The sequence below is a fragment of the Pelobates fuscus genome, chromosome 13, assembly GCF_036172605.1.
Source record: "Pelobates fuscus isolate aPelFus1 chromosome 13, aPelFus1.pri, whole genome shotgun sequence".
Classification (NCBI taxonomy): domain Eukaryota; kingdom Metazoa; phylum Chordata; class Amphibia; order Anura; family Pelobatidae; genus Pelobates; species Pelobates fuscus.
Window position 1 is genome coordinate 20748789 of NC_086329.1, and position 25740 is coordinate 20774528.

The 25740-nt window shown below is 42.3% G+C and overlaps 2 protein-coding genes across 3 annotated transcripts in view; one reads left to right on the forward strand and one right to left on the reverse strand.

The window, feature by feature from the left end:
• Positions 1–519: 519 nt before the first annotated feature.
• On the reverse strand, positions 520–25667 carry ANGEL1 (angel homolog 1). Of its 2 annotated transcripts, none has more exons than XM_063439640.1 (10): positions 25545–25667; positions 14001–14307; positions 7053–7261; positions 4669–4738; positions 3519–3949; positions 3315–3435; positions 2178–2288; positions 2042–2111; positions 1801–1967; positions 520–1670 (listed from the first exon to the last, which is right to left on the reverse strand). In XM_063439640.1, exons 2-10 carry the CDS (start codon positions 14257–14259, stop codon positions 1510–1512), a joined length of 1599 nt encoding a protein of 532 aa, XP_063295710.1. In that variant the 5' UTR covers positions 14260–14307; positions 25545–25667; the 3' UTR covers positions 520–1509. The 2 variants fall into 2 exon arrangements, with proteins under 2 accessions (XP_063295710.1, XP_063295709.1); XM_063439639.1 differs by lacking the exon at positions 25545–25667 and adding an exon at positions 19823–19884.
• LRRC74A (leucine rich repeat containing 74A) overlaps positions 25303–25740 on the forward strand; it is a 34384-nt gene continuing 33946 nt past the window's right edge. Inside the window, exons 1-2 of the mRNA XM_063439641.1 lie at positions 25303–25356; positions 25470–25645. Of these exons, the coding sequence (XP_063295711.1) occupies positions 25508–25645 (138 nt within the window). The 5' untranslated portion in view covers positions 25303–25356; positions 25470–25507. The remainder of the gene's footprint in view (positions 25357–25469; positions 25646–25740) is intronic.

A 25740-nucleotide genomic window follows, 5' to 3' on the forward strand; every position in this document is an offset into this window, starting at 1 on the left:
GTCCAAAAAACGAGTTCTCACAGTCTTGACCCAACTTACATATAGTACAGAAAGAAACCTTAACTCCTTTCCAAGACACTGTACTGACCATTGACCACTCCGACCTGTACAAACGCAAAGTTCACCTTCCAGCAGCAGATTTCAAATGATGTTTGTGGAGACAGACTTTTTAATTTATTATATCAGAACTGTAACAATTGTAACAATCAATTAGAATTCAGACATTTAGTAGATTGCATTAGCAATCTCCAACTCCCTTACCTATATTGCAATAGCATTCTGAAATCCAATCGCAACACTCATTTAAAAAATATAATGCATAATATGATCAATCATTTATCCAACATATACAATGCTTTTATATACAACCCCCTGTACACATTTACAACATGTGAAGAACTCTGTGAGGGGTTATGCGGTCTTCTGGTAGAGACATTGAAGTGAATCTATGAAAACAAGACAGCAACTAGGCTTTGTATCCTCCAGGAGTTGGCCTCTGGGAGGGTTGCAAGATCGTCATGTTTTTGTTTGGGTTTTTTTTAAAGACCCTTGTGAGTCCTGCTTTATGTTGGGCAGAGCTAGGAAGAACTATGTGTTGGTATGTTTAGAATTCATGAGCTTATGACAAAAATGTTTCTTTTTTTAAATAAAACCAACCACAACGGAGATACCTGGGAAACTTCACTAGCCAATGGATTTCGTGCTGTCACTCAAATCTTGCCCGACAGAGTGCAGGAATTAGTATTACGTAATGCACGGGAAATATAGTTCCAGACAAGCAATGTTTTTTTGCCTTTAGCTAGTGCTCACTAATGAGCAGGCAGTTGCACTGTGACTCACTGAGTGCCGAGCATGCAAGGAAGTGATCACTAAGGTCTGCACCCACCAGAAGTGCAGAACACATTGTCCACAACTCAAACATTAACCCCACATTGGCCAACAAGGACCATTCACGCAGAAAGCTCACACAGCTGGAACACACCAAAAGAGGGTGGAAGGGGGGGCAGAGTGAGAACCGGGGCGAGACACTTAAAGTTATTCACTAAACTCTGAATGGAACAACAGAAACAAAAGCTTGTAACTATAGCCAAGTTTGCAATTTTTCCAGATTAGCTGTGTCTCAGTTTTTCCATTTGGTTTAATTTGGGAAAAACCCTGTCAATGTCCAGGACGCTAGGTAAGTGCCCAAAACTGAAATTATTCTGTGTGTCAGGACAGACAGAGAATGGGCTACTGCCTTAGTCCTTTGGAAAATAAAATTTTAATAATAATAATTAATTTCCACAGCCCTAAGAAATTATAAGTTCCTCACAAAAAAAATGACAATCTGGCAACCTTACATGTCAGACAGAACATCCTTAAAAACAAAGCTTTAAAATGAATGGTTGGAAGACCCTCTCTTTGAGTTCACACATGTACTGAAAGCCGTGCAGTAAATGTTGGTGCACAAACCCCTCTACCCCAAAGTTTGGAAGGTAGGACGAGTAGAAGATTATGACATTTTCACCATTAGGGTACAGAAATGTCCAGAGCAAAGCGAGCAAGCAAACACAGGTGGTCTGAGCAGTAGAATTGGTTTGGGAGGCCGTGAGCAGGCCACAAGTCATTTTCGGAGAGAAGACACAGTCGTCCGAGGAGTTTCAGTTTGTTGTCTTGATAGAAACGCACGCCTGAAAGGAGTACAGTAGGAACACAGCAGAATCGTACCAATTAGAGACACAAAAACAAAACATTTACAGTATTTTTTACTTTAATATCAGAGATGGCATCAACTGGCTAGTGCCAGATTGGTGGACTCACCGTGGCTTGTGTTGTCCTCAACAAGAGGTTCTGCAGAATAGAAAATGTAATCCACCGTGCTACCAATACCCAAGGGAATAGTGGTCACCTCTGGGCGACCTTTGGCTACAAGAAAGTGACTGTACACAGAGGTCAGGAGCAAATTGTGCTGCAGTATAGGCTGAGACCTGAAAACAACACAAAACTGTAGTAGTCCTAAACACCACCGTTACAAGTAGCTGCTACAATACTATGTTCATACCTGAAGACTGGAGTTTGGCTGTTAGCAAAGATCATAGGTGGGGCAATGTGTACAGTTTCTGTGTCGGGATCTAAGATAAAATAGAATGAGAGAGGCGACATATGGGTAACCCCAAACCCCTTTTTAAAATCCTTACCAGGTTGTCGGTCAGTCACTCCAACAATCTGGCAGAGTTCAGGTGGACGTTGAAGGGCACACTCACAGAATCTCAGGTGTAAGATCTGCTCGCGGGTGTATACAAGTCTATCTGAAACAGGAACGTTTTTAAACTTTTTTTTTTTTCCTAACCTCTTCCCAAGTCCTTCTACACCCCCATTGCAGTGTCACCTAACTAATAACACATCTCACAGTGCGACTCACTTTACTAGCTCCCTATACAGCACACGTTTACATAAACCATACAGAATGACAGTTTACAAGACCCCCATACAGCATGACATTTATAATGCATGTACACTTTGTGGATGACAAAGTGCAAATACACATAAAATACCATTGCAAGTGATTCAGCTTGTGTGTATGACTTAAAGACAAACATGTATTCCTGACCCTATAGTGTTAAAAACACCATCTAGCACCCTGTGGCCTCCCCCTTGACCTCCATAAATATAGTATAATCTTACCTTTACTCCAGTCTGCTGCTGATGGATCTTCCTCTGATCTGTCTGCTTGGCTGATATCAGAAGTGGTATTCTGAGCCAATCACAATGCTTTCACATATGAATGGCTGAGACTATCAAGGAAGCAGATCAGGGGCAGAGCCAGCACAAGCCAAACACAGCCCTGGCCAATAGTCATCTCCTCGTAGAGATGCGTTGGATGAATGCATCTCTATAAGGCAAGTTCAGTGTCTCCATGCAGAGGATGGCGACACTGTATGGTAGTGCTGCACACTGTGCAGCACTGCCCCAGGAAGCACCTCTAGCAGCCATATGAGGAGTGGCCAGTGGAGGTATTCCTAGACTGTAATGTAAACATTTCATTTTCTCTGAAAAACCAGTGTTTAGTGCAAAAAGCCTGAAGGGAATGATTATACTCACCAGAACAAATACAATAAGCTATAGTTGTTCTGGTGACTATAGTGTCCCTTTAATAAAGAACCCTCTCATCGAAAAGTAGGGGTACATTTTTCTCAAATATCAAAGCATATTAAATTAGCGTTTTTTTTTTTCTGGAAACCAATCGTCACACATTGTCATCTACGGCAATGCTTCCCATTTTGAACTATGCAATGTCTCTCTCAGGATGCCAAGTATCCATATTGATGTCTAACCTGTTTTTCTAAGGTTTTCAGCAAATTGACAGTGATCGGAGATACCCAACGCATCTGGCCAAAGAGGAGCAGACAGTATCCAAGGGTGTAGTGTAGGACAAAATTTCTCCTGACCGGAAACCTGGGTGGAAAAGAAGTATTATCAGACTCACACATAAAACAAAAACTGGTTTCAGGCTTTTAAATAAATGTGAGAAGGTTCACCTTCCAGGCAGGCAGATTCTTGTAATTCAGAATCCCATTGCGCATAAATCGATAAAGTGGAGAGCCAGGAGTGGCATTCAGATCTCCACAGAGTAGAATGGGGTGATGGGCGCCATCTGATGTCTGGGATATTTTGTCCACTTCTGCTAGTAGCAGTGCCAACTGTGCCAGTTTGATATCCCCTCTCCTGGGGTTGAAAAGGAGGTGCGTATTGGCCACACACAGTGCGTGGGGACACTTTTCTAAACCTTCTTTGAGTATGGGGCTCAGGAGAAGAACAAGCCCAATATTGTCCCGATTCAGCACTTGAATCCCTGGACGGAAATACTCGACATGTCTCTCATGAAGAAGAGTAAACCGTGAAAGCTTGAAGCATGTACAGCAACCATCGGTTTTTCTGCCTGTCCGGCGTTTGTAGTGGCAGCTGTAACCTGAGGAGACAGGGAGTTTAGTGCATATTCTTCTCACTGCACCCTGACAAGACAGGCAGTAAGCATTCTGCACAATCGCTCTCAATGTGCACAGAGGAGATAGATAGGGAGCATTCAGAAAAGCCCACTTCACTGTACCCTAAGGAGACAGACAAGGAGAGTTCAGGGCACTCAGTGTACCCCAATCAGATATACAAGCAGAATTTAGACCATGTTCTGGTCTAATTTCGTACAAAAAAAAACCATAAGACAGACAGGAAGCATTCTGAACACTCTTTCAGTATACCCGGAGGAGAAAGATAGCAAACAATCTGAACACTCTTTCAGTATACCCGGAGGAGAAAGATAGCAAACAATCTGAACACTCTTTCAGTATACCCAGAGGAGAAAGATAGCAAGCAATCTGAACACTGTCTCAGTGTACCCGGAAGAGATAGACAGTTTTAGAACACTCTCTCACATTGGAACCTGGTAAGACAAACAGGGAGTACTGAAAGCATTCTGACTCTCACTGTACTTCGAGAAGACAGAAGAGGAGCATTCAGCACACTCTCAGTACAGCCCTAGGATTCAGGGAGTTTATAGCACTCTCCTGCAACACCCTGAACAGATAGACCAGGCATTCAGTACATTCCATCTCTCACGGTACAGAGACAAGCAGTGCATTCATAGCACCATCACAGCAGTGCAGTGTTTAATGTTAGAATGTAAGATATTACCCAATGCAGACAGGCTGGGCTGCACCTGTTCCCTGTAATGATCTTCCTGCACCTCCTGCAGGCAGAGAACCTGGAGGACACAATAATCTAATTAATGCGTTCTATATAGAGTGATGAAAGGAAAGATTATCTTTCTTTATTTTGAAGGCAAATGTGATCTGATCGTTAACCAAGTTCCAAGATTAGATAAACAGAATCATGTTAGACAAATAATACCATGTGCTTAATTAACACATTGATTCAACATTAACGGACTTTGGAGAACCCCCACAACAATCAACTCTTTGAGGGGATAGTTTGTCATCTCACTGACTGGAACATCTGACTCAATCATTTGTTGATTATGGGTCCTTCCTTATAAACTAAACACAGACATTGGTTGTTAACATCACAGTATAGTCTTCACGCCAGACCTGTGAAGTGAATAATGAGCTGATCAAAAGATCTCGGAGTAACTCAAGAACACAAGAAAAGTTCCTGTTCCAAAACCACTGCTGTAGATATAGGCCTCCTCCAATCCAGATATATAAAAGGAGGAAGTTCAACATCATTGTTCTCCCAGTCAGGATTGGCTATAAAGCTAACATGACCCCAAGAGAGCAACATGACTTGTAGGCATCCCTTTCCTGCATTGGTTAAGGGGTTAAGGCCAGTGTCTGCGAACCCACCATAAAGTACATGTGAATACTGTGTATGGGATGATGCCAAGTGGGCAACACTGCTCTCTAAAAAAAAAAAAAAAAAAAAAAGGACATGGTGGTTTGTCACCTCATCTAAGGACTACCTGTATAATTAAGAGGAATACTGGTAAAACACAATGAAGGGGGGAATTATATGAAAGTAGAACTTTTTTAAATAAACAAGAAATGTTATGTTTGGCAGCCCACTGGCAGCAGGTGTGTAATATTTTTGAAAGTACTGTACTTTGCCACCAAACTTTACTTTCAGTGTTTAGATAGCAATTATTTTTGAATTATTCAAATGCTACAGCAGAGGTCACGGGAGCCTGTTTGAGAACGGAACAGCAAAAAGCCAAAAATAGTTTAGGTATAGAACTTTTTCAACAGGCAGCTGGTGGTATTTAACACTCTTGCTTTGATTAAAGGGACACTATAGTCACCTGAACAACTTTCGCTTAATGAAGCCGTTTTGGTGTATAGAACATGCCCCTGCAGCCTCACTGCTCAATCCTCTGCCATTTAGGAGTTAAATCCCTTTGTTTATGAACCCTAGTCACACCTCCCTGCATGTGACTTGCACAGCCTTCCATAAACACTTCCTGTAAAGAGAGCCCTATTTAGGCTTTCTTTATTGAAAGTTCTGTTTAATTAAGATTTTCTTATCCCCTGCTATGTTAATAGCTTGCTAGACCCTGCAAGAGCCTCCTGTATGTGATTAAAGTTCAATTTAGAGATTGAGATACGATTATTTAAGGTAAATTACATCTGTTTGAAAGTGAAACCAGTTTTTTTTTTCATGCAGGCTCTGTCAATCATAGCCAGGGGAGGTGTGGCTAGGGCTGCATAAACAGAAACAAAGTGATTTAACTACTAAATGACAGTGAATGGAGCAGTTAAATTGCAGGGGAATGATCTATACACTAAAACTGCTTTATTTAGCTAAAGTAATTTAGGGGACTATAGTGTTCCTTTAATGTTTCTTGAAACTTAACAGAATTTAGTGCACAAAAGAAAAAAAAACAAAACAACAAAAAAACACCCTTTAACACACACAAATCCAAGGCAGTAGCAAAAATCGAATGGAATGGTCTGAATCCATAGTTAACCCAACTGGAATGTTATTCAAAATCAGAAGCCAGCTGTTGTAAGGTGGTGTGGAAAAATCAATGCTTGGAAGCCATCCTGTACACGGGAACAGTACACAACACTTTAAAGCCAATGTGCACAATCAACTGACAGATGGTACAGCAAATATTTAGTTACGGAATCTAAAAGGTACAGATAATCTTTCCAACAAACACTATGAATGTTGTTTAACTAGATTCTCTTTATTAGGATTTGGATCAGATCACATTTTAGATCCAAGTAATACAGAAATATAGATAATTCTGAAGGGTCCATAAACTTGCTCTCACCACTGCAAACATACTAGTCATGGATAGATAAAAAGACAGGTGGAGGAAAAAAAGGGGACAGAGCAACAACAATGGCATACGGGTAGCATTGACATACTGCATGTCGGAAGCCAGAGGGAAAAAAAAGCAGGGGTTTACGGACAGTAGAGCAGACATTATAAATTGAGCTTTCATGTGAAAATCAGTCATTCTGAGTATTTATAAATATTATAGGGATATAGACTCTATAACCTATGTATGCACAGTTACACTCTATCCTATGCAGTGTATTTTAGACTGTGTGACTCACGTCTGCATCCCAGTGTTGAAGCTCTTGCAGGATGCTCTGCCATCGGTAATCCCAGCCCAGAATAATAGGGGAGCAGTGGGTATACAGAGTGGGGTTCTGTTCCACCAGGTCCTGGGAGAGGATATTGTAGGATAAGACAGTGAAGTCAAACAGCTCCTTGCTAGTACTGTCTAGTTCATACAGGTCTTCCCAGTCCCTCCACAGAAGATCTAGCACAAGACAGAATCAGAACATAAATGGCTCACATCAAAAGAAGTCAATATGAACAGATTGCCGACAGATAAGAGCTTCTTCTTTTATCGTTCACATATTAAAACGTATCCACAGGAGGAACTCCAGTGCAAATTGTAAATACATCAAAAATAGAAAAAAGAAAAAAAAAATTTACATTGACTCAGCTTCCCACACATGACGTATTTCCTGTTATAAAGGCACTTATTCAAAGCCACATCAAAAGAGCTACAGAGAATGCTTATATTGCACTTTTGTAATATGTACACGGAGTGATGGTGAGAGTAGGTGCACAATGCAAGTACAAAACACCCCAACAACATTTGGTAAATCCTTGTTAAATATTAAAGCTGCTTTGTACAGAATTTAATTAGCACCAATTTCTCAATCGATAGTACATAGTCCAATATTCAGGTGATTGGAACATGCACATTTTAACACCAGCAGGAACAGTATAAATATGTACTACATGCATGACAACATTCTGCCATGGAACAAGATCATATATTAATCCTTTTGAAGGGCAACAGTTAATTTCGATGTGGAGGAGAAGCATTAGCTTATGTATTAGCTTATAAGGGGGGGACGGCTTATTAAAATTTGGTGCTGGCAGCAGACTCTGTTGAAGCCATGGTTGCGGTACATATCTGGAATTGTGGGTAAAGTGTACCAAATAGGGCAGAAGGGCATATATAAATACTGTTTGTAAATGAAGCTCTGCAGGAGACCATGCAAATCTTGCAATAGTATAAGTTGGTACATTAATCGTGTGAAGCAGAGATTGCATATGACTTCTGTTAATGCAAAGCATTAAATACAATCCTGTGGAGACAGAGCATATTTGAATCACAGTGAGATGAAAACAAATCCTACAAATATTAAAAACCTTTTTTTAAAACATATTGCTTTAGGGAATGGTTGGTAATATAATGTCAAACGTATCCAGATTCTTATTTTCTACACATCATCAGTAGGTTTATACTAGACCTCCAGAAATTTACCCTCCAGAACACACAGGTCTCAGCCCAGCTGAGATCATCAATGATGATCTCAGTCAAGCAAATGCTTCCCCATAAGGAACCAAAGGGAGACAACCTCCCATGTGATGAAATTGCAGCACTGTCCCTATTGGCATCTTCATACAGAGCATAAAAATGCCAAACCTAATCTTGCATAGATTGCATGACCACAGTAGGAATTGCCTCTACTAGCTTTCTGAGCCACTAGAGGTCTTCATAGGAAACAATGTAAACACTGCCTTTTCACAAAAATTGCAGTGTTTACATTTCTGAGACTGCAGGGACAGTCTCTTTATACCAGAATCACTACATTAAGCTGTAATGGTTCAGGTGCTTAGAGTGTTCTGTCCCTTTTCTCAGAAAATGTAAAAGAGCAATGTTGTCCAAAAACATGCTTCTACACACGTTTGATGTTCTAAAGTGTTCATGTTCAGCGTCCTCGTCTATGTCCCATAGGTTCGTAATCCTTATCTCTAATTTTCACACTAGAGTGTTCCTTTAACTGTATTTTAATACAATATTATCTCACTGTGCACTTCACCACATTTAGGACACATTACACATTTTAACCATTTCATTACTAAAGCACAGGTTATTTTTTTGAAGTAACATTTACTTGAACTGCAGGATCCATAGCCAGCTTTGAAACCAAGAACAAAACATATGGATACGTTGCTCGTGAATGCCAGAATATTAAAATTATGCAGGTTCACAGAAATCAGCTTTGAATGTATTCCTCTTTTACAGAACAAAAAAATATGGTACACAAAAAAAAGCATTAGAAATTTGATAACACTTACCTTGCAATCCTTGACAAAGGTTCCTAAAAATTAGCAGGAAAGCTCACGTATATATTTTGCAACAGTAGATTTAAAGGATCACTATAGGGTCAGGAACACAAACATGTATTCCTGACCCTATAGTGTTAAAACCACCATCTAGCCTCCCAGGATCCCTCATTTCTCCATAAATATAGCAAAATCGTACTGTATTCAAGCCTGAAGCTGTAGATCTGCATGCTGTTTGCCTAAAAAAAAAAACAAGCTGTCTGCTGACATCATTAGAAGTGGTGGCCTGATCCAATCACAATGCTTCCCCACAGGATTGGCTGAGACTGACAAAGAGGCAGATCAGAGGCAGAGCCAGCATGATTCAAACACAGCCCTGGCCAATCAGCATCTCCTCAAAGAGATGAATTGAATCACTGAATCTCTATGAGGAAAGTTCAGAGTCTGCATGCAGAGGGTGGAGACACTAAATGTTTGGATGCATTTTAGGCAGCCATGACCCAGGAAGGATCTCTAACAGCCATCTGAGGAGTGGCCAGTAAAGTTATCCCTAGGCTGTAATGTAAACACTGCATTTTCTCTGAAAAGACAGTGTTTACAGCAAAAAGCCTGAAGGTAATGATTATACTCACCAGAACAAATTCAATAAGCTGTAGTTGTTCTGGTGACTATAGTGTGCCTTTAACGAAAACTATATAATTAAAAATGGTCAAATATTCTGCTTTGAGAATCTGCAACCTGTTTGCATTTTTAAGAATGCAGATAACTAACAATATTGCTATAACTGACAGTTTCTCACCATATTTACATTTAATAGAGGGCGCAGTTTAGTTCGGTTTTACAATACTTTGGGGTTTACTCACTAAATCGGGAGGTGCAGACCGTTAACAAAGGATTTGCATATATCAGAACTGGAGAATTTTTCCTTGGCTGTTTTAGTCTAGTCTAGCACAATGGGTTTTAACCAGTGTGTCACACATTGACATCTGGGCTGTAATAGGCTGAAGGCCTATAAAAAAAAAAAAAAAATATATATATATATATATATATATATATATATATTTTTTTTTTTTTTAAACAAGTGTAATTATTAAAATCGGAAGTGCTTATCGAGCAGTAATCATAGCTAATATGTCAATTTGGATACAAGTATACAAGTCTTTCTAGCAAGGCTTCAAGTAACTGTGACATTTTTAAACTGCTCATTAAAGGTATAAGGAACAAAAAGTAGATGTGGGTGTTCTATTAAACTTGAACTGGCCAGAAATGACACAGAAAACATCAATGGTGACATGACATATTATGACTGCAGCTAGATTACTCCTTGCAAGAAATTAGAAAGCAGATGCAATTCCAAATATTAATGAATTAATAAAACAAGTAACTTGGCAAGCAAGAATGGAAAGAGGTAAACTACTAAACTTGGGAAATAGATATAAACAGATAGAAGACTGGGATTTGTGGATAAATAGACTGGATGACCTATTAAGCTGTCAGCGTCCCACAAAGATCTTAGTTTTTCTCCCTCAGACAGAGTGTAAAGAAATAAAGAGGGTAAAATAACCCTGAACCGGGCAGATAGACAAATAAAATCGTAAAATATAGAAATTAAACCAGATATAATAGGCTCTCACACTCTCTTGGAACTAAACATGAAGGACAGACAGACAAGAAACCAATAATAATTTTTTTTTTTTTAAACATATAGAAATCAGCCCACGTGGAAACATGTAGGAAAGTATTATACCGATGGCACATGGTACCCGCCAAGCTACATAAAATGGACCATACCAAACCAGAAGTATGTTGGAGATGTCTAAAGGACAAAGGGACAATGATTCACATTTGGTGGGCTTGCCCTCTCATTCAAACATTTTGGGGAGAAATCTCAACCATGATCTCGGAACTAATAGGGAAAACGCCCCCACATAGACCTGAAACGTACTTACTACTAATGATGCCACTCACATACACAAAAACAGAACAATATTTAATGTACCACGTGATTGTTGCAGCTTTGGCGGCCATCGGTAAAAAGTGGCTAAAAGCACAGCCCCCAGACCTAACGCAATGCATAGGTGCAATACAAGTGACCAAAAGATACGAAACAGAAGCTAGGAAGTTAAGACCACCACAGCAATACTGGGTGACGGCATGGCAGGCATGGGATAAGTGGTATACCCAGACTGTCATCACTGGCCAACCCATCACCGCTACCTAATCATCATTACTACTCAAACGTCATGTAGAACGGCAACGATGAGACTAGCAGGACTGACCTTCGAACCCCTTCCCTTCCTCTTCTTTCCTCTTTCGGTTTGTTTCCCCTCCCCCTTCTCCTACTGCTCTTACTCTCCGCACACATATTATCTTAATTATTAGGGAGGTATGATGGTTGCATCGGAATGTCGACATATGAGGCAGCTTCTTAGGGGGGCAAAAGTGACACTAGGCATTATCTTCATAATACATTAAAGAGCCGTAGAGGATGAAATAATTTAGGCGACACAATATAATGAGGAAGGCACAATCTCCTAAAACTGTATTGTTAATGTTTATAATGATGTTGATAATCTCTTATTGTAAACCTGAATGATTCCAACAAGCTTATGAACATGGAAGAAACGGCATAGTCAAGTGTATAAATTGTTTAACACAGTGTCAAGCAAGTGCAACATCAACTATATATATTTGCCTATTATATATATTTTCCTATTCTCTGTCTACGGATGTACCACTATCATATCTCTGAAGTATTACATATGTACTTTCTGTATAAAACCCAATAAACTGGGGGCGGGGCCTGACTGCCTAGATGGCCGGACGTGCATCCTGAATCCTCCAGCACCAGCAGAAACGAATCCACTAATCCTGCCCAAACCACAGGGGCTAGCAACTTTAGATGCTTGGAGCAAGATGCAGCACCTCGCAGGGATCAAAGCGATACCAGTCCGGCACCGATCCGACCTGGTAAAGCCTGAACCGGCCATGCGGCCTAAAACGGAGCGGAGCCTGCAGCACGGGGGAGGCGGCCGATCACCCGGCAAGGGGCCCGCTCCCACACGAGGCACACACACAGCCCTGTTACCCCCCCCCATGGACCGGCGGGGGTTATCCCGGTCCTCGCTGGGGACGGTCACCCCCAACCAAGCGACAAAATCAGCAAACAGGCAGCAACGCATGGGTCCACCCAAGATGGCGGCTCAGACGCGGCCCGCGAAGGGGAGAACCCGCATCCAACCGCCTATAAACACTCTGGATTTCTTCAACCGGCTTGGCGCGAGACTCTGGTCGGCACTCCACACTAAAGGCCAGACATTCAAGATGGTGTTGACACAAGCAGCGGCGTGGATACGCCCTACGATCCGCCACCACTTAAACAGACACCCGCCAGCGGCTCCCAGGACGGCCACCCGTCGGTGGCTACTCCAAGCGCCCAAACGGCGGATCAAATCAACACATCTCCCGGGCGCCAGCTCCCACATGCTCGTACACCAGAGGGGGATCACCCTCCAGGCTAGAACCACTTCACGACCAGGGACATCTGAAACCCGCAAAGCGGCTCCATGTCGCATGGGCGAACATCCAGACCCCAGCACCCGAGAGAACAAGGCTGCTGAGTCGGCCTCCCACACGAGATACTCACTTGCTCCAAGAGCCGACGTCCAACCAGGCGCACATCTTCCCTTTCACAACACGGCTGATCACCGGAGAGCAGCAACCATGATCGATGACGCCAAGGCCCCATGGGACTTTTTGGTATGTGCCCTGCCAGAGCCGACCACGGGTGTAGGCTGACACTCACTAACTCCCGCTGCCGCACGGCGACCTGGACCGCTGACCAGCTACCACATCTATGCAGCCACTGAGGACTATGCCCCGCCAATACTTTAGTCTTAATATCTCATGCCTAGACCTTCATGTGACAGGCGAATGATAGGACTGCTATTAATGTTATTATTTGTTTTTACAACGTATTGCTTAATTAGCCTACCCACCCGTAACAGCTTAGCATTATCAGACTCAAGCTCTGTAGTTATCCGTTAAGATATATGTTTTTTTTTTGTTTTTTTTATGTGCTCGGTGATGGGTGTTTGGCTCCCCTCGGAGGGTTGCCTCTGGGCCCTGCACATATCGCTACTATAAACTTACCGCATTGCACTAACCTGTGTTAGTACCTAGCTCTGTGAGCCTGTTTATCTCATGCTATTACCAGACCGACGAATAGACCTAGCCTGTTTGCAGCTTAATAATACACTTTAAGCCGATGGTATACTGCGTTATATGATCCAGCCTGTTCCTATTACATATTATAAAATTGAAATCTAAGCTAATAATCACTCATGTGCTGTTTAGCCTGCTTCAGCTTGTTTAGCCTATATAACACTATTGTTGAGACTCTCAATTGACAAGAAAAAAAAAAAAAAGAGGCCGTTAATCTCGGGAGTACATGCAATCCTTGTATAAACCAGTTATGCATAACTTGTATTTTTCATTCATTAACCCCTTGTTTCTCTTTCTGTAACGATCCATCATTTGCCTCAATAAAAACAAAGATTGACAAAAAAAAAAAAAAAAAAAACAATAAACTATTTAAAAAAAAACCAAAAAAAACATATAGAAATGAGGGGAGGGGGAGACACCGGAAGGGAGGGAAGGGGGGACCCCGGGAGGGAGGGGTGGGTAGAACATCAAGCAACAGCATATTATTGATGATGACATTGTACCAAAGCCCATTTTTTTACACAAATAATACTAACGTATGAAGGGCAGGTACAAGTCTGAAATATAACAACAACAAAAAAAAAGTAGATGTGGGTTGGAGATTTTTCTCTAATTTAAGTGTACTTTAGTCCTAAAATGGTTGAGAATACCCATATATGCTATTGTTCTGCTTGTAAACGGCATACCATTGTGATTTTCATTTTCTGATGTTTTATCTGTCTGTATCATCCATTCCAGAACTGCAGGGTCATTCAACTCAATTTCCTGCTTCTCTGTATTTGGTGTTGCGTCAAGCTCTGCCACTGGTACCAAAGTGCTCGCTGTGAGTGATTTTGCACCCTCCACTTCAGGTTTAGCATCTCCTTGCTTCATGCCAATGTCAGCTGGTGGCTCCTCTTCGGAGTGGAGCGCCAGGCAAGTGGAAGCCTCCTGATCTGACATCATGATGCGGCCATGTTCTATGTATTTTCAGATCAAATATAATCAAACAACCTGTCTGGGCAAGAAAGCAAATTATTTAAGGATGAACCATTAACTAAAACAGGTCAACATCTAAACATTCTGCCACACATATAGCTATAACACAATACTTTTCAAAGGTCGCTATATTAACCATTTGATTGAATACAATTAAGGTTATTTTCCTTGTTTTAATATTACTAGATTTGTTTGCTTGCTTTTCACCTTAGAAAACAGATGGCTAGTAAGCTACTCTACATAGTGTAAACATACCACACAACAGGCTGGAGATTAATATTGAACATATTATATAGATAATTATTATATTATATTACACACAGTGTCTCAGTAGATAGTAGCTAACCCCCCTCAGTGTGTGATTATATACCAGGCTCCTGTAGTGCACAGTGAGGTGTTATATATATATATATATATATAAAAATATATATATATTATTACACACAGTATTGTATATAATATTAGATATTATTACATACGTAGTACCTAGACACCCTCAGTGTGTGATTATATACCAGGCTCATGTAGTGCACAGTGATAATATATATATATATATAATATAATATAATATAATATATTATTACACATAGTTTCTCAGTAGATAGTACCTACCCCCCCTCAGTGTGTGATTATATACCAGGCTCCTGTAGTGCACAGTGAGGATAGAGATATATATATATATATATATATATATATATATACACACACACACACACACACACATAATTATTACACAGTACTGTATATAATATTATATATTATTACACACATAGTACCTAGCCCCCTCAGAGTGTGATTATATACCAGGCTCCTGTAGTGCACAGTGAAGTGTTATATATATATATATATATATAATTATTATTACACACGCAGCTAGCCCCCCCCTCAGTGTGTGATATTATATATATATATATATATTATTACACACAGTGTCTCAGTAGCTAGTCCCCCCTCAGTGTGTGATATTATATATATAACATTATATATTATTACACACAGTGTCTCAGTAGCTAGTCCCCCCTCAGTGTGTGATATTATATATATATATATATATATATATATATATATATATATATATATATATCACATTATATATTATTACACACAGTGTCTCAGTAGCTAGCCCCCCTCAGTGTGTGATATTATATATATATAACATTATATATTATTACACACAGTGTCTCAGTAGCTAGCCCACCCTCAGTGTATAACATTACATATTATTACACACAGTGTCTCAGTAGCTAGCCCACTCTCAGTGTATAACATTACATATTATTACACACAGTGTCTCAGTAGCTAGCCCACCCTCAGTGTATAACATTATATATTATTACACACAGTGTCTCAGTAGCTAGCCCACCCTCAGTGTATAACATTATATATTATTACACACAGTGTCTCAGTAGCTAGCCCACCCTCAGTGTATAACATTATATATTATTACACACAGTGTCTCAGTAGCTAGCCCACCCTCAGTGTATAACATTATATATTATTACACACAGTGTCTCAGTAGCTAGCCCACCCTCAGTGTATAAAATTATATATTATTACACACAGTGTCTCAGTAGCTAGCCCACCCTCAGTGTATAACATTATATATTATTACACACAGTGTCTCAGTAGCTAACCCACCCTCAGTGTATAGCATTATATATTATTACACACAGTGTCTCAGTAGCTAGCCCACCCTCAGTGTATAACATTATATATTATTACACACAGTGTCTCAGTAGCTAGCCCACCCTCAGTGTATAACATTATATATTATTACACACAGTGTCTCAGTAGCTAGCCCACCCTCAATGTATAACATTATATATTATTACACACAAGTGTCTCAGTAGCTAGCCCACCCTCAGTGTATAACATTATATATTATTACACACAGTGTCTCAGTAGCTAGCCCACCCTCAGTGTATAACATTATATATTATTACACACAGTGTCTCAGTAGCTAGCCCACCCTCAGTGTATAACATTATATATTATTACACACAGTGTCTCAGTAGCTAGCCCACCCTCAGTGTATAACATTATATATTATTACACACAGTGTCTCAGTAGCTAGCCCACCCTCAGTGTATAACATTATATATCATTACACACAGTGTCTCAGTAGCTAGCCCACCCTCAGTGTATAACATTATATATTATTACACACAGTGTCTCAGTAGCTAGCCCCCCTCAGTGTGTGATATTAAATATATCATTATATATTATTACACACAGTGTCTCGGTAGCTAGCCCACCCTCAGTGTATAACATTATATATTATTACACACAGTGTCTCAGTAGCTAGCCCACCCTCAGTGTATAACATTATATATTATTACACACAGTGTCTCAGTAGCTAGCCCACCCTCAGTGTATAACATTATATATTATTACACACAGTGTCTCAGTAGCTAGCCCACCCTCAGTGTATAACATTACATATTATTACACACAGTGTCTCAGTAGCTAGCCCACCCTCGGTGTATAACATTATATATTATTACACACAGTGTCTCAGTAGCTAGCCCACCCTCAGTGTATAACATTATATATTATTACACACAGTGTCTCAGTAGCTAGCCCACCCTCAGTGTATAGCATTATATATTATTACACACAGTGTCTCAGTAGCTAGCCCACCCTCAGTGTATAACATTATATATTATTACACACAGTGTCTCAGTAGCTAGCCCACCCTCAGTGTATAACATTATATATTATTACACACAGTGTCTCAGTAGCTAGCCCACCCTCAGTGTATAACATTATATATTATTACACACAGTGTCTCAGTAGCTAGCCCACCCTCAGTGTATAACATTATATATTATTACACACAGTGTCTCAGTAGCTAGCCCACCCTCAGTGTATAACATTACATATTATTACACACAGTGTCTCAGTAGCTAGCCCACCCTCAGTGTATAACATTATATACTATTACACACAGTGTCTCAGTAGCTAGCCCCCCTCAGTGTATAACATTATATATTATTACACACAGTGTCTCAGTAGCTAGCCCCCCTCAGTGTATAACATTATATATTATTACACACAGTGTCTCAGTAGCTAGCCCCCACTCAGTGTATAACATTATATATTATTACACACAGTGTCTCAGTAGCTAGCCCCCACTCAGTGTATAACATTATATATTATTACACACAGTGTCTCAGTAGCTAGCCCCCCTCAGTGTATAACATAATATATTATTACACACAGTGTCTCAGTAGCTAGCCCCCCTCAGTGTATAACATTATATATTATTACACACAGTGTCTCAGTAGCTAGCCCCCACTCAGTGTATAACATTATATATTATTACACACAGTGTCTCAGTAGCTAGCCCACCCTCAGTGTATAACATTATATATTATTACACACAGTGTCTCAGTAGCTAGCCCACCCTCAGTGTATAACATTATATATTATTACACACAGTGTCTCAGTAGCTAGCCCACCCTCAGTGTATAGCATTATATATTATTACACACAGTGTCTCAGTAGCTAGCCCACCCTCAGTGTATAACATTATATATTATTACACACAGTGTCTCAGTAGCTAGCCCACCCTCAGTGTATAACATTATATATTATTACACACAGTGTCTCAGTAGCTAGCCCACCCTCAATGTATAACATTATATATTATTACACACAAGTGTCTCAGTAGCTAGCCCACCCTCAGTGTATAACATTATATATTATTACACACAGTGTCTCAGTAGCTAGCCCACCCTCAGTGTATAACATTATATATTATTACACACAGTGTCTCAGTAGCTAGCCCACCCTCAGTGTATAACATTATATATTATTACACACAGTGTCTCAGTAGCTAGCCCACCCTCAGTGTATAACATTATATATTATTACACACAGTGTCTCAGTAGCTAGCCCCCCTCAGTGTGTGATATTATATATATATATATATATATCATTATATATTATTACACACAGTGTCTCAGTAGCTAGCCCACCCTCAGTGTATAACATTATATATTATTACACACAGTGTCTCAGTAGCTAGCCCACCCTCAGTGTATAACATTATATATCATTACACACAGTGTCTCAGTAGCTAGCCCACCCTCAGTGTATAACATTATATATCATTACACACAGTGTCTCAGTAGCTAGCCCACCCTCAGTGTATAACATTATATATTATTACACACAGTGTCTCAGTAGCTAGCCCCCCTCAGTGTGTGATATTATATATATCATTATATATTATTACACACAGTGTCTCGGTAGCTAGCCCACCCTCAGTGTATAACATTATATATTATTACACACAGTGTCTCAGTAGCTAGCCCACCCTCAGTGTATAACATTATATATTATTACACACAGTGTCTCAGTAGCTAGCCCACCCTCAGTGTATAACATTACATATTATTACACACAGTGTCTCAGTAGCTAGCCCACCCTCAGTGTATAACATTATATATTATTACACACAGTGTCTCAGTAGCTAGCCCCCCTCAGTGTGTGATATTATATATATAATTATATATTATTACACACAGTTTCTCAGTAGCTAGCCCACCCTCAGTGTATAACATTATATATTATTACACACAGTGTCTCAGTAGCTAGCCCACCCTCAGTGTATAGCATTATATATTATTACACAGTGTCTCAGTAGCTAGCCCACCCTCAGTGTATAACATTATATATTATTACACACAGTGTCTCAGTAGCTAGCCCACCCTCAGTGTATAACATTATATATTATTACACACAGTGTCTCAGTAGCTAGCCCACCCTCAGTGTATAACATTATATATTATTACACACAGTGTCTCAGTAGCTAGCCCACCCTCAGTGTATAACATTATATATTATTACACACAGTGTCTCAGTAGCTAGCCCACCCTCAGTGTATAACATTACATATTATTACACACAGTGTCTCAGTAGCTAGCCCACCCTCAGTGTATAACATTACATATTATTACACACAGTGTCTCAGTAGCTAGCCCACCCTCAGTGTATAACATTATATACTATTACACACAGTGTCTCAGTAGCTAGCCCCCCTCAGTGTATAACATTATATATTATTACACACAGTGTCTCAGTAGCTAGCCCCCAATCAGTGTATAACATTATATATTATTACACACAGTGTCTCAGTAGCTAGCCCCCACTCAGTGTATAACATTATATATTATTACACACAGTGTCTCAGTAGCTAGCTCCCACTCAGTGTATAACATTATATATTATTACACACAGTGTCTCAGTAGCTAGCCCACCCTCAGTGTATAACATTATATATTATTACACACAGTGTCTCAGTAGCTACCCCCTACCCCCTCGGTGTGTGATATTAGCCCTAGCAGGATGCAGAGAGGAGAGATACCCTGTGTGTTATGAACCATATGGTCTGTAAACAGCTCAGTAAACATGTCACACGTTACATGTGAGAGTGCCATAGTCAGTGCACATGGAAGGAATGGAACCTGTCTCCATGGCACTGTGTGTGCATTAACCCCATCCCTGCCAGCACAGATATACACACCGTGAGCAAACAGCACAGGGGGTGAAGCTGATCAGCGGACCCGCACGTCACTTCCGGTTGTTACACGACGTACTTCCGGTGCCACTGAGCCTCTAGGCTAGGCTTATGGTGTCTGGTAACCATAGTAACAGGCCAGGTTTACCACTATGTTCCTATCATGGAATCATGGATACAATGGCCTGATATGAGTTGAACCCTATAATATCCAGTATTAGACTATGGCACCTTCTAACTCATCATAATGTGCCTAGTATACCTCAAACACCCCATGATAACTCAAATAAATGAAATTAAAAATTATCACTGATATCCTGTATATATCACATTAGCCTGCTGACATATAGCCATATAACAAACCTCACAAGTGTTCCTAGTTAGGAGGGACAGTCCCTACTTTGTCCCTCTTTTCTATCCAAATGTCCATCTTTTCTATGAGACCCATATTGTTGGTCTGTCAGTGTAAACAGAGGTCCACAGCAACCATACTCACAGTAATGTGTCTTTAAACTACAATAAATGCGTATAGCAATCAATCATAAATTGTTCTTAGTGAATCATCTAAAATTTCTCAAAACATCCACGCCCCTGGCCACATTTTTATTCATACCCCTAAAATGAAAATGGCCCTCCGTCGATATGAAATGTTGGGAGGTACAATATATAATATATTCTTTATATTCTTTATTTTTGTACATTTGGATACATCCCAAGTGCCCAAATTTAAGAGTGATATCACATATTTTAGATCAGAATTCTTGGTGTCTCTGAATTTATGAAAGAGACCGACGATAATAATACTCACAGTAATGTGTCTTTAAACTGCAATAAATGTATAAATAAGATACATTGTTCTTGTTCTAACTCCATTTTAGTTACATAACTGGTTATTAGTAAATGATCTAAAATTTCTCAGAATGGCTCTGACCCTGGCCACAGACCCACTTACGCTCCTAATATTAAGTGTCCTTTTTGTCCATTAGAAATGTTGAAAGGTATGGATTTATGCCATATTAACTCGCTTTGAATCACGCATGAGAAGAGGCGCAGGTACAGTGCTAGCCACACTATGCATTATGGTTTTCACCACTTAAGGACCAATAATACGTAATGCTGTCATTACAGTCTGGTCTCTAAAGTCTAGACTTGTGCACAAACCATTTTTACCTGTGACTTACAAATCAAATGCCTGTTAATCTATGCTTGAACAAATTGATTTATATGGGATTTACCTGTGGAGTCTTATTTTTGATATAAAAAATAATAATAATACTTAATAATATACTCCACACAATATTCCAGTATGGAATGTGCTGATTATTTAGCAATAGCAACTGTACAAAGGCCTGCTCCCTTTAAATGAGACACATTTAATTTTTGTCCTCAAATACTATTTTGTTACAACAGAAATATTGTTATTGGCACTTAAGGGGTTAATGCAAACCTTGATATCACTTACCATTCCGTAAGGTATTTGAAAAAAATGAGCTACATGATAAAATGAATCTCTGTTTCCTTCTTGGAAGCTCTGCTGAGCTACAGCATAATTAGAGATATGGTGCCATATCCATACCTCCAGGGGCGGACTGACCGGTCGGGCACTTCGGACATGGTCCGAGGGCCCGCCATCAGGGGGCCCGGCCGCCCCTTTAAATGCTGCAGCCGCCTGAGCGCTCTCTTAAGAGCGCTTAGGCGGCTGCAGCTTCTCACCTCCCCTCCCCGTAGCGTGGCCGAGCTGCTCTGCGTCCGCGGTGCCGGCCGGAGTGATAGCAAAGTGCACACTGAGTGTGCACCTTCCTGTCAGTCCGGCCGGGTACAGGAAACAGAAACTCCTGTTCCGCGCGGAACAGGAGTTTCTGTTTCCTGTACCCGGCCGGACTGACAGGAAGGTGCACACTCAGTGTGTGCACCTTCCTATCAATCGGGCCGGCACCGCGGACGCAGAGCAGCTCGGCCACGCTACGGGGAGGGGGTAAAAAGAGAGAGGGGGGGGGGGGAGGGGGGGAGTTAAAAGAGAGAGAGGGGGGTTAAAAGAGAGAGGGAGGGGGGTTAAAAGAGAGAGGGGGTTAAAAGGGAGGGGGGGTTAAAAGAGAGGGGGGGTTGTTAAAAGAGATGGGTTAAAAGAGAGAGGGAGGGGGGTTTAAAAGAGGGAGGGGGGTTAAAAGAGAGAGGGAGGGGGGTTAAAAGAGAGGGGGGGTAAAAGAGAGAGGGGGGTTGTTAAAAGAGAGGGGGGGTTAAAAGAGAGAGGGAGGGGGGTAAAAAGTAAAAAGAGAGAGGGAGGGGGGTAAAAAGAGAGAGGGGAGTAGGGGGGGTAAAAGAGAGAGGGAGGGGGTAAGAAGAGAGAGGGAGGTGGTAAGAAGAGGGAGGGGGTAAGAAGAGGGAGGGGGAGTAAGAAGGGGGTAAGAAGAGGGGGGGGAGTAAAAGAGGAAGGGGGGAGTAAGAAGAGGGGGGAGGGGGGTAAGAAGAGGGGAGAGTAAGAAGAGAGGGGGGAGTAAAGGGGGTAAGAAGAGGGGAGGGGGGAGTAAAAAGAGGAAGAGGGAGTAAGAAGAGGGGGGAGGGCGGTAAGAAGAGCGGGGAGGGGGTAAGAAGAGGGGGGAGGGGGTAAGAAGAGGGAGGAGTAAGAAGAGGGGGGAGTAAGAAGAGGGGGAGGGGGGAGTAAGAAGAGAGGGAGAGTAAGAAGGGGGAGTAAGGAGAGGGGGAGGGGGGAGTAAGAAGAGGGGGAGAGTAAGAAGGGGGGTAAGAAGAGAGTGGGAGTAAAGGGGGTAAGAAGAGGGGAGGGGGGAGTAAAAAGAGGAAGAGGGAGTAAGAAGAGGGGGGAGGGGGTAAGAAGAGGGAGGAGTAAGAAGAGGGGGGAGTAAGAAGAGGGGGAGGGGGGAGTAAGAAGAGAGGGAGAGTAAGAAGGGGGAGTAAGGAGAGGGGGAGGGGGAGTAAGAAGAGGGGGAGAGTAAGAAGGGGGGTAAGAAGAGAGTGGGAGTAAAGGGGGTAAGAAGAGGGGAGGGAGGAGTAAAAAGAGGAAGAGGGAGTAAGAAGAGGGGGGAGGGGGTAAGAAGAGGGGGGAGGGGGTAAGAAGAGGGGGAGGGGGGAGTAAGAAGAGGGGGAGAGTAAGAAGGGGGGTAAGAAGAGAGTGGGAGTAAGAAGGGGGTAAGAAGAGGGGGAGGGGGGAGTAAGAGGAGGGCAATTGCCCCCTCCCCTGTCCGCAGGCACCGTGCGGGCAGCCAGCAGGGGAGGGAGGAAGAGAGGACCCGGGAGCTCAGCCTGCAGCTCCTCTGGGTCCTTCTTGCGCGAGCACAGATCGTTGCCGCGGTTACCACGGCAACGTTACGGCTCTTGCGAGAGTAAACTCTAGCCCTGGAGCTACGGGCTAGAGTTCACTCTCAACATTGTGACCACCAGGTATTCCTGGTGGTCGCAGTGGTGAGAGTGAACTTTAGCCCCATAAACACACTGCCCCCACACACCATACACATTCACACACTGCCCCCCATACACACACACTGCCCCCACACACACCATACACATTTACACACATTTCCTCACACACACACACACATACACTGCCCACCCATACACACACAGCCCCCCATACTAACATTGCCACACACATACACAGCCCCCTCGTACACACATTGCCCCACACACCCTACACATTCACACACTACACCCCCTCACACACACTGAACCTTTCACACACACTGCACCCCTTACACATTGCACCACTGCTCCTATACCCTACTACAGCCTCATATCCCAGCAGACCCCAGGTAAGTTGTCAAACTGTTCTTAAACGGTTTGACTACTTACTCTGGGAGGGGGGCCCGGCCCTCCTGGCACCATAACGACTACACAGAGTAGTAGTGGTTATTGTGCATGAATTATATCTTTAAATAATCTACGAGTGCCCCAGTAGCCAGCAAGCCAGCCAACCCACAGGCCAGCCAGCCCACAGGCTGGCCAGTAGACAGCCAGCCAGCCTACAGGCCACCAGTTAGGCTTAAAGCCAGCAAACCCACAGCCTGCCAACCGCAGCCAGCAAGCCACAGCCTGCCAGCCAGCAAGCCACAGCCAGCAAGCCACAGCCTGCCAGCCGCAGCCAGCAAGCCTGCCAGCCTGCCAGCCGCAGCCAGCAAGCCCACAGCCTGCCGGCAGTAGCCAGCAAGCCCACAGCCTGCCAGCAAGCCCACAGCCTGCCAGCCGCAGCCAGTAAGCCCACAGCCTTCCAGCAAGCCCACAGCCTGCCAGCCGCAGCCAGCAAGCCCACAGCCTGCCGGCAGTAGCCAGCAAGCCCACAGCCTGCCAGCAAGCCCACAGCCTGCCAGCCGCAGCCAGTAAGCCCACAGCCTTCCAGCAAGGCCACAGACTGCCAGCCAGCAACAGTAATTAAGGTAAGAGGAGCCAACTTGGCCTAGGTATCAGCTATGTTGTGTTGCTATATTGTGAATAGGAACCAGAGTGTTGGAGAGACCCCCCTCCAGGCCCCATTAGACTCCATTGTAGTCTCTAATGGGACCTGGAGGAAATTCTTTCTAACACACTCTCTAAAGGACACTGAGATAGCCTCTGCTAGAATGCTCCCCCCTCCATGGCCCATTAGCCCTCAATTGTAGTCTCTACTGGGGCCTGGAGGCGACTGTTTCCAGCAGGGACACTGAGATGGCCTCTGTTAGAAAGACCCCCTTCTAAGCCTATTAGACTCCATTGTAGTCTCTAATAGGGCCTGGAGGGGATTCTTTCTAACACACTCTCTAAAGGACACTGAGATAGCCTCTGCTAGAAAGAACCCCCTCCATGGCCCATTAGCCCTCAATTGTAGTCTCTACTGGGGCCTTGAAGGGATTATTGCACTTTTGTTCCTTGTGTCTAAAGATTGTGTAGGGTGTGGCTGGAGGCGGTGCATGGAGGCGGGACATGGGTGGCGCTTGCTGCGGAGTATGGGTGGGGCCTGTAAGGGGGCCCTTGATTTATTTTGCCCGGGGGCCCTGAGGGTTCTCAGTCCGCCCCTGCATACCTCCCAAAAGTCCCACATTTGCCAGGACAGTCCTGATTTGGAGCTCCTGTCCTACTATCCCATTTCTGGAGACACCACAGAGAAGTTCTCAAAAAGTGCAGCTGGTGTGTCTCGTTAGACATGCTTGCTCTGTGTAAAGGATACTCTGGGCTGTGTCAGCCCTCCCTTTCTTGGATCCATTTTAATATAAATTATTAAGGTGAAACCAGAGATGTTGAGTTACCTTGACTGAAAGGTACATCCTAACTACACCGAGGCACAGACAGCCCACATATTTCCTGTGACAAGAAGCTTGGAACATTCAGTGAGCCGTGTGATCTATTTTCATTAATAGGACAAATTATTTACGTGCCAATTTGTGGCTTTGTGGCCTTGTCGTGGTAGCGTTATTTCATACAGCATCCGAGTGGTTATTTTTGGAGCAGCATGAGAGAGTTGGGGGAGCAATTGGAGACTCTCTCACTAGAAGCCTCAAAAGTTTCGCCTGCACTGCTCGAGTCAGAAGATTATGACACAGATCTGGAGTTTGAGGGTGAGTGTTTGCTCATGTTCAAGAGATTATAGACACCAGTGGGAACGCAAATAAATATAAATATTCATAATTCCCCATATATCTCTAAGTGGTTTTTATTTCCTTTCTCACAGACATAGCAAAGGACAGTACGAAAAAAGATTTGAGTGAGATGTACATAAAAGCGTGCCAGCAGGAGGGCATTGTACCTGTCTCGTATTTTATCCGTCATATAAATGACACTCATATGCAACTGAGTCACCACGGATTAGGGCCCAAAGGCACAAGTGCGATTGCCATTTCATTGAAGGTGAGAATGTCCAATGGTTGTCCTCTGGATCTCAAAGACAGAGCTTGGCACAGCTGTGATGATTTAATTTATATGGTATTATGCATTATTAAAGT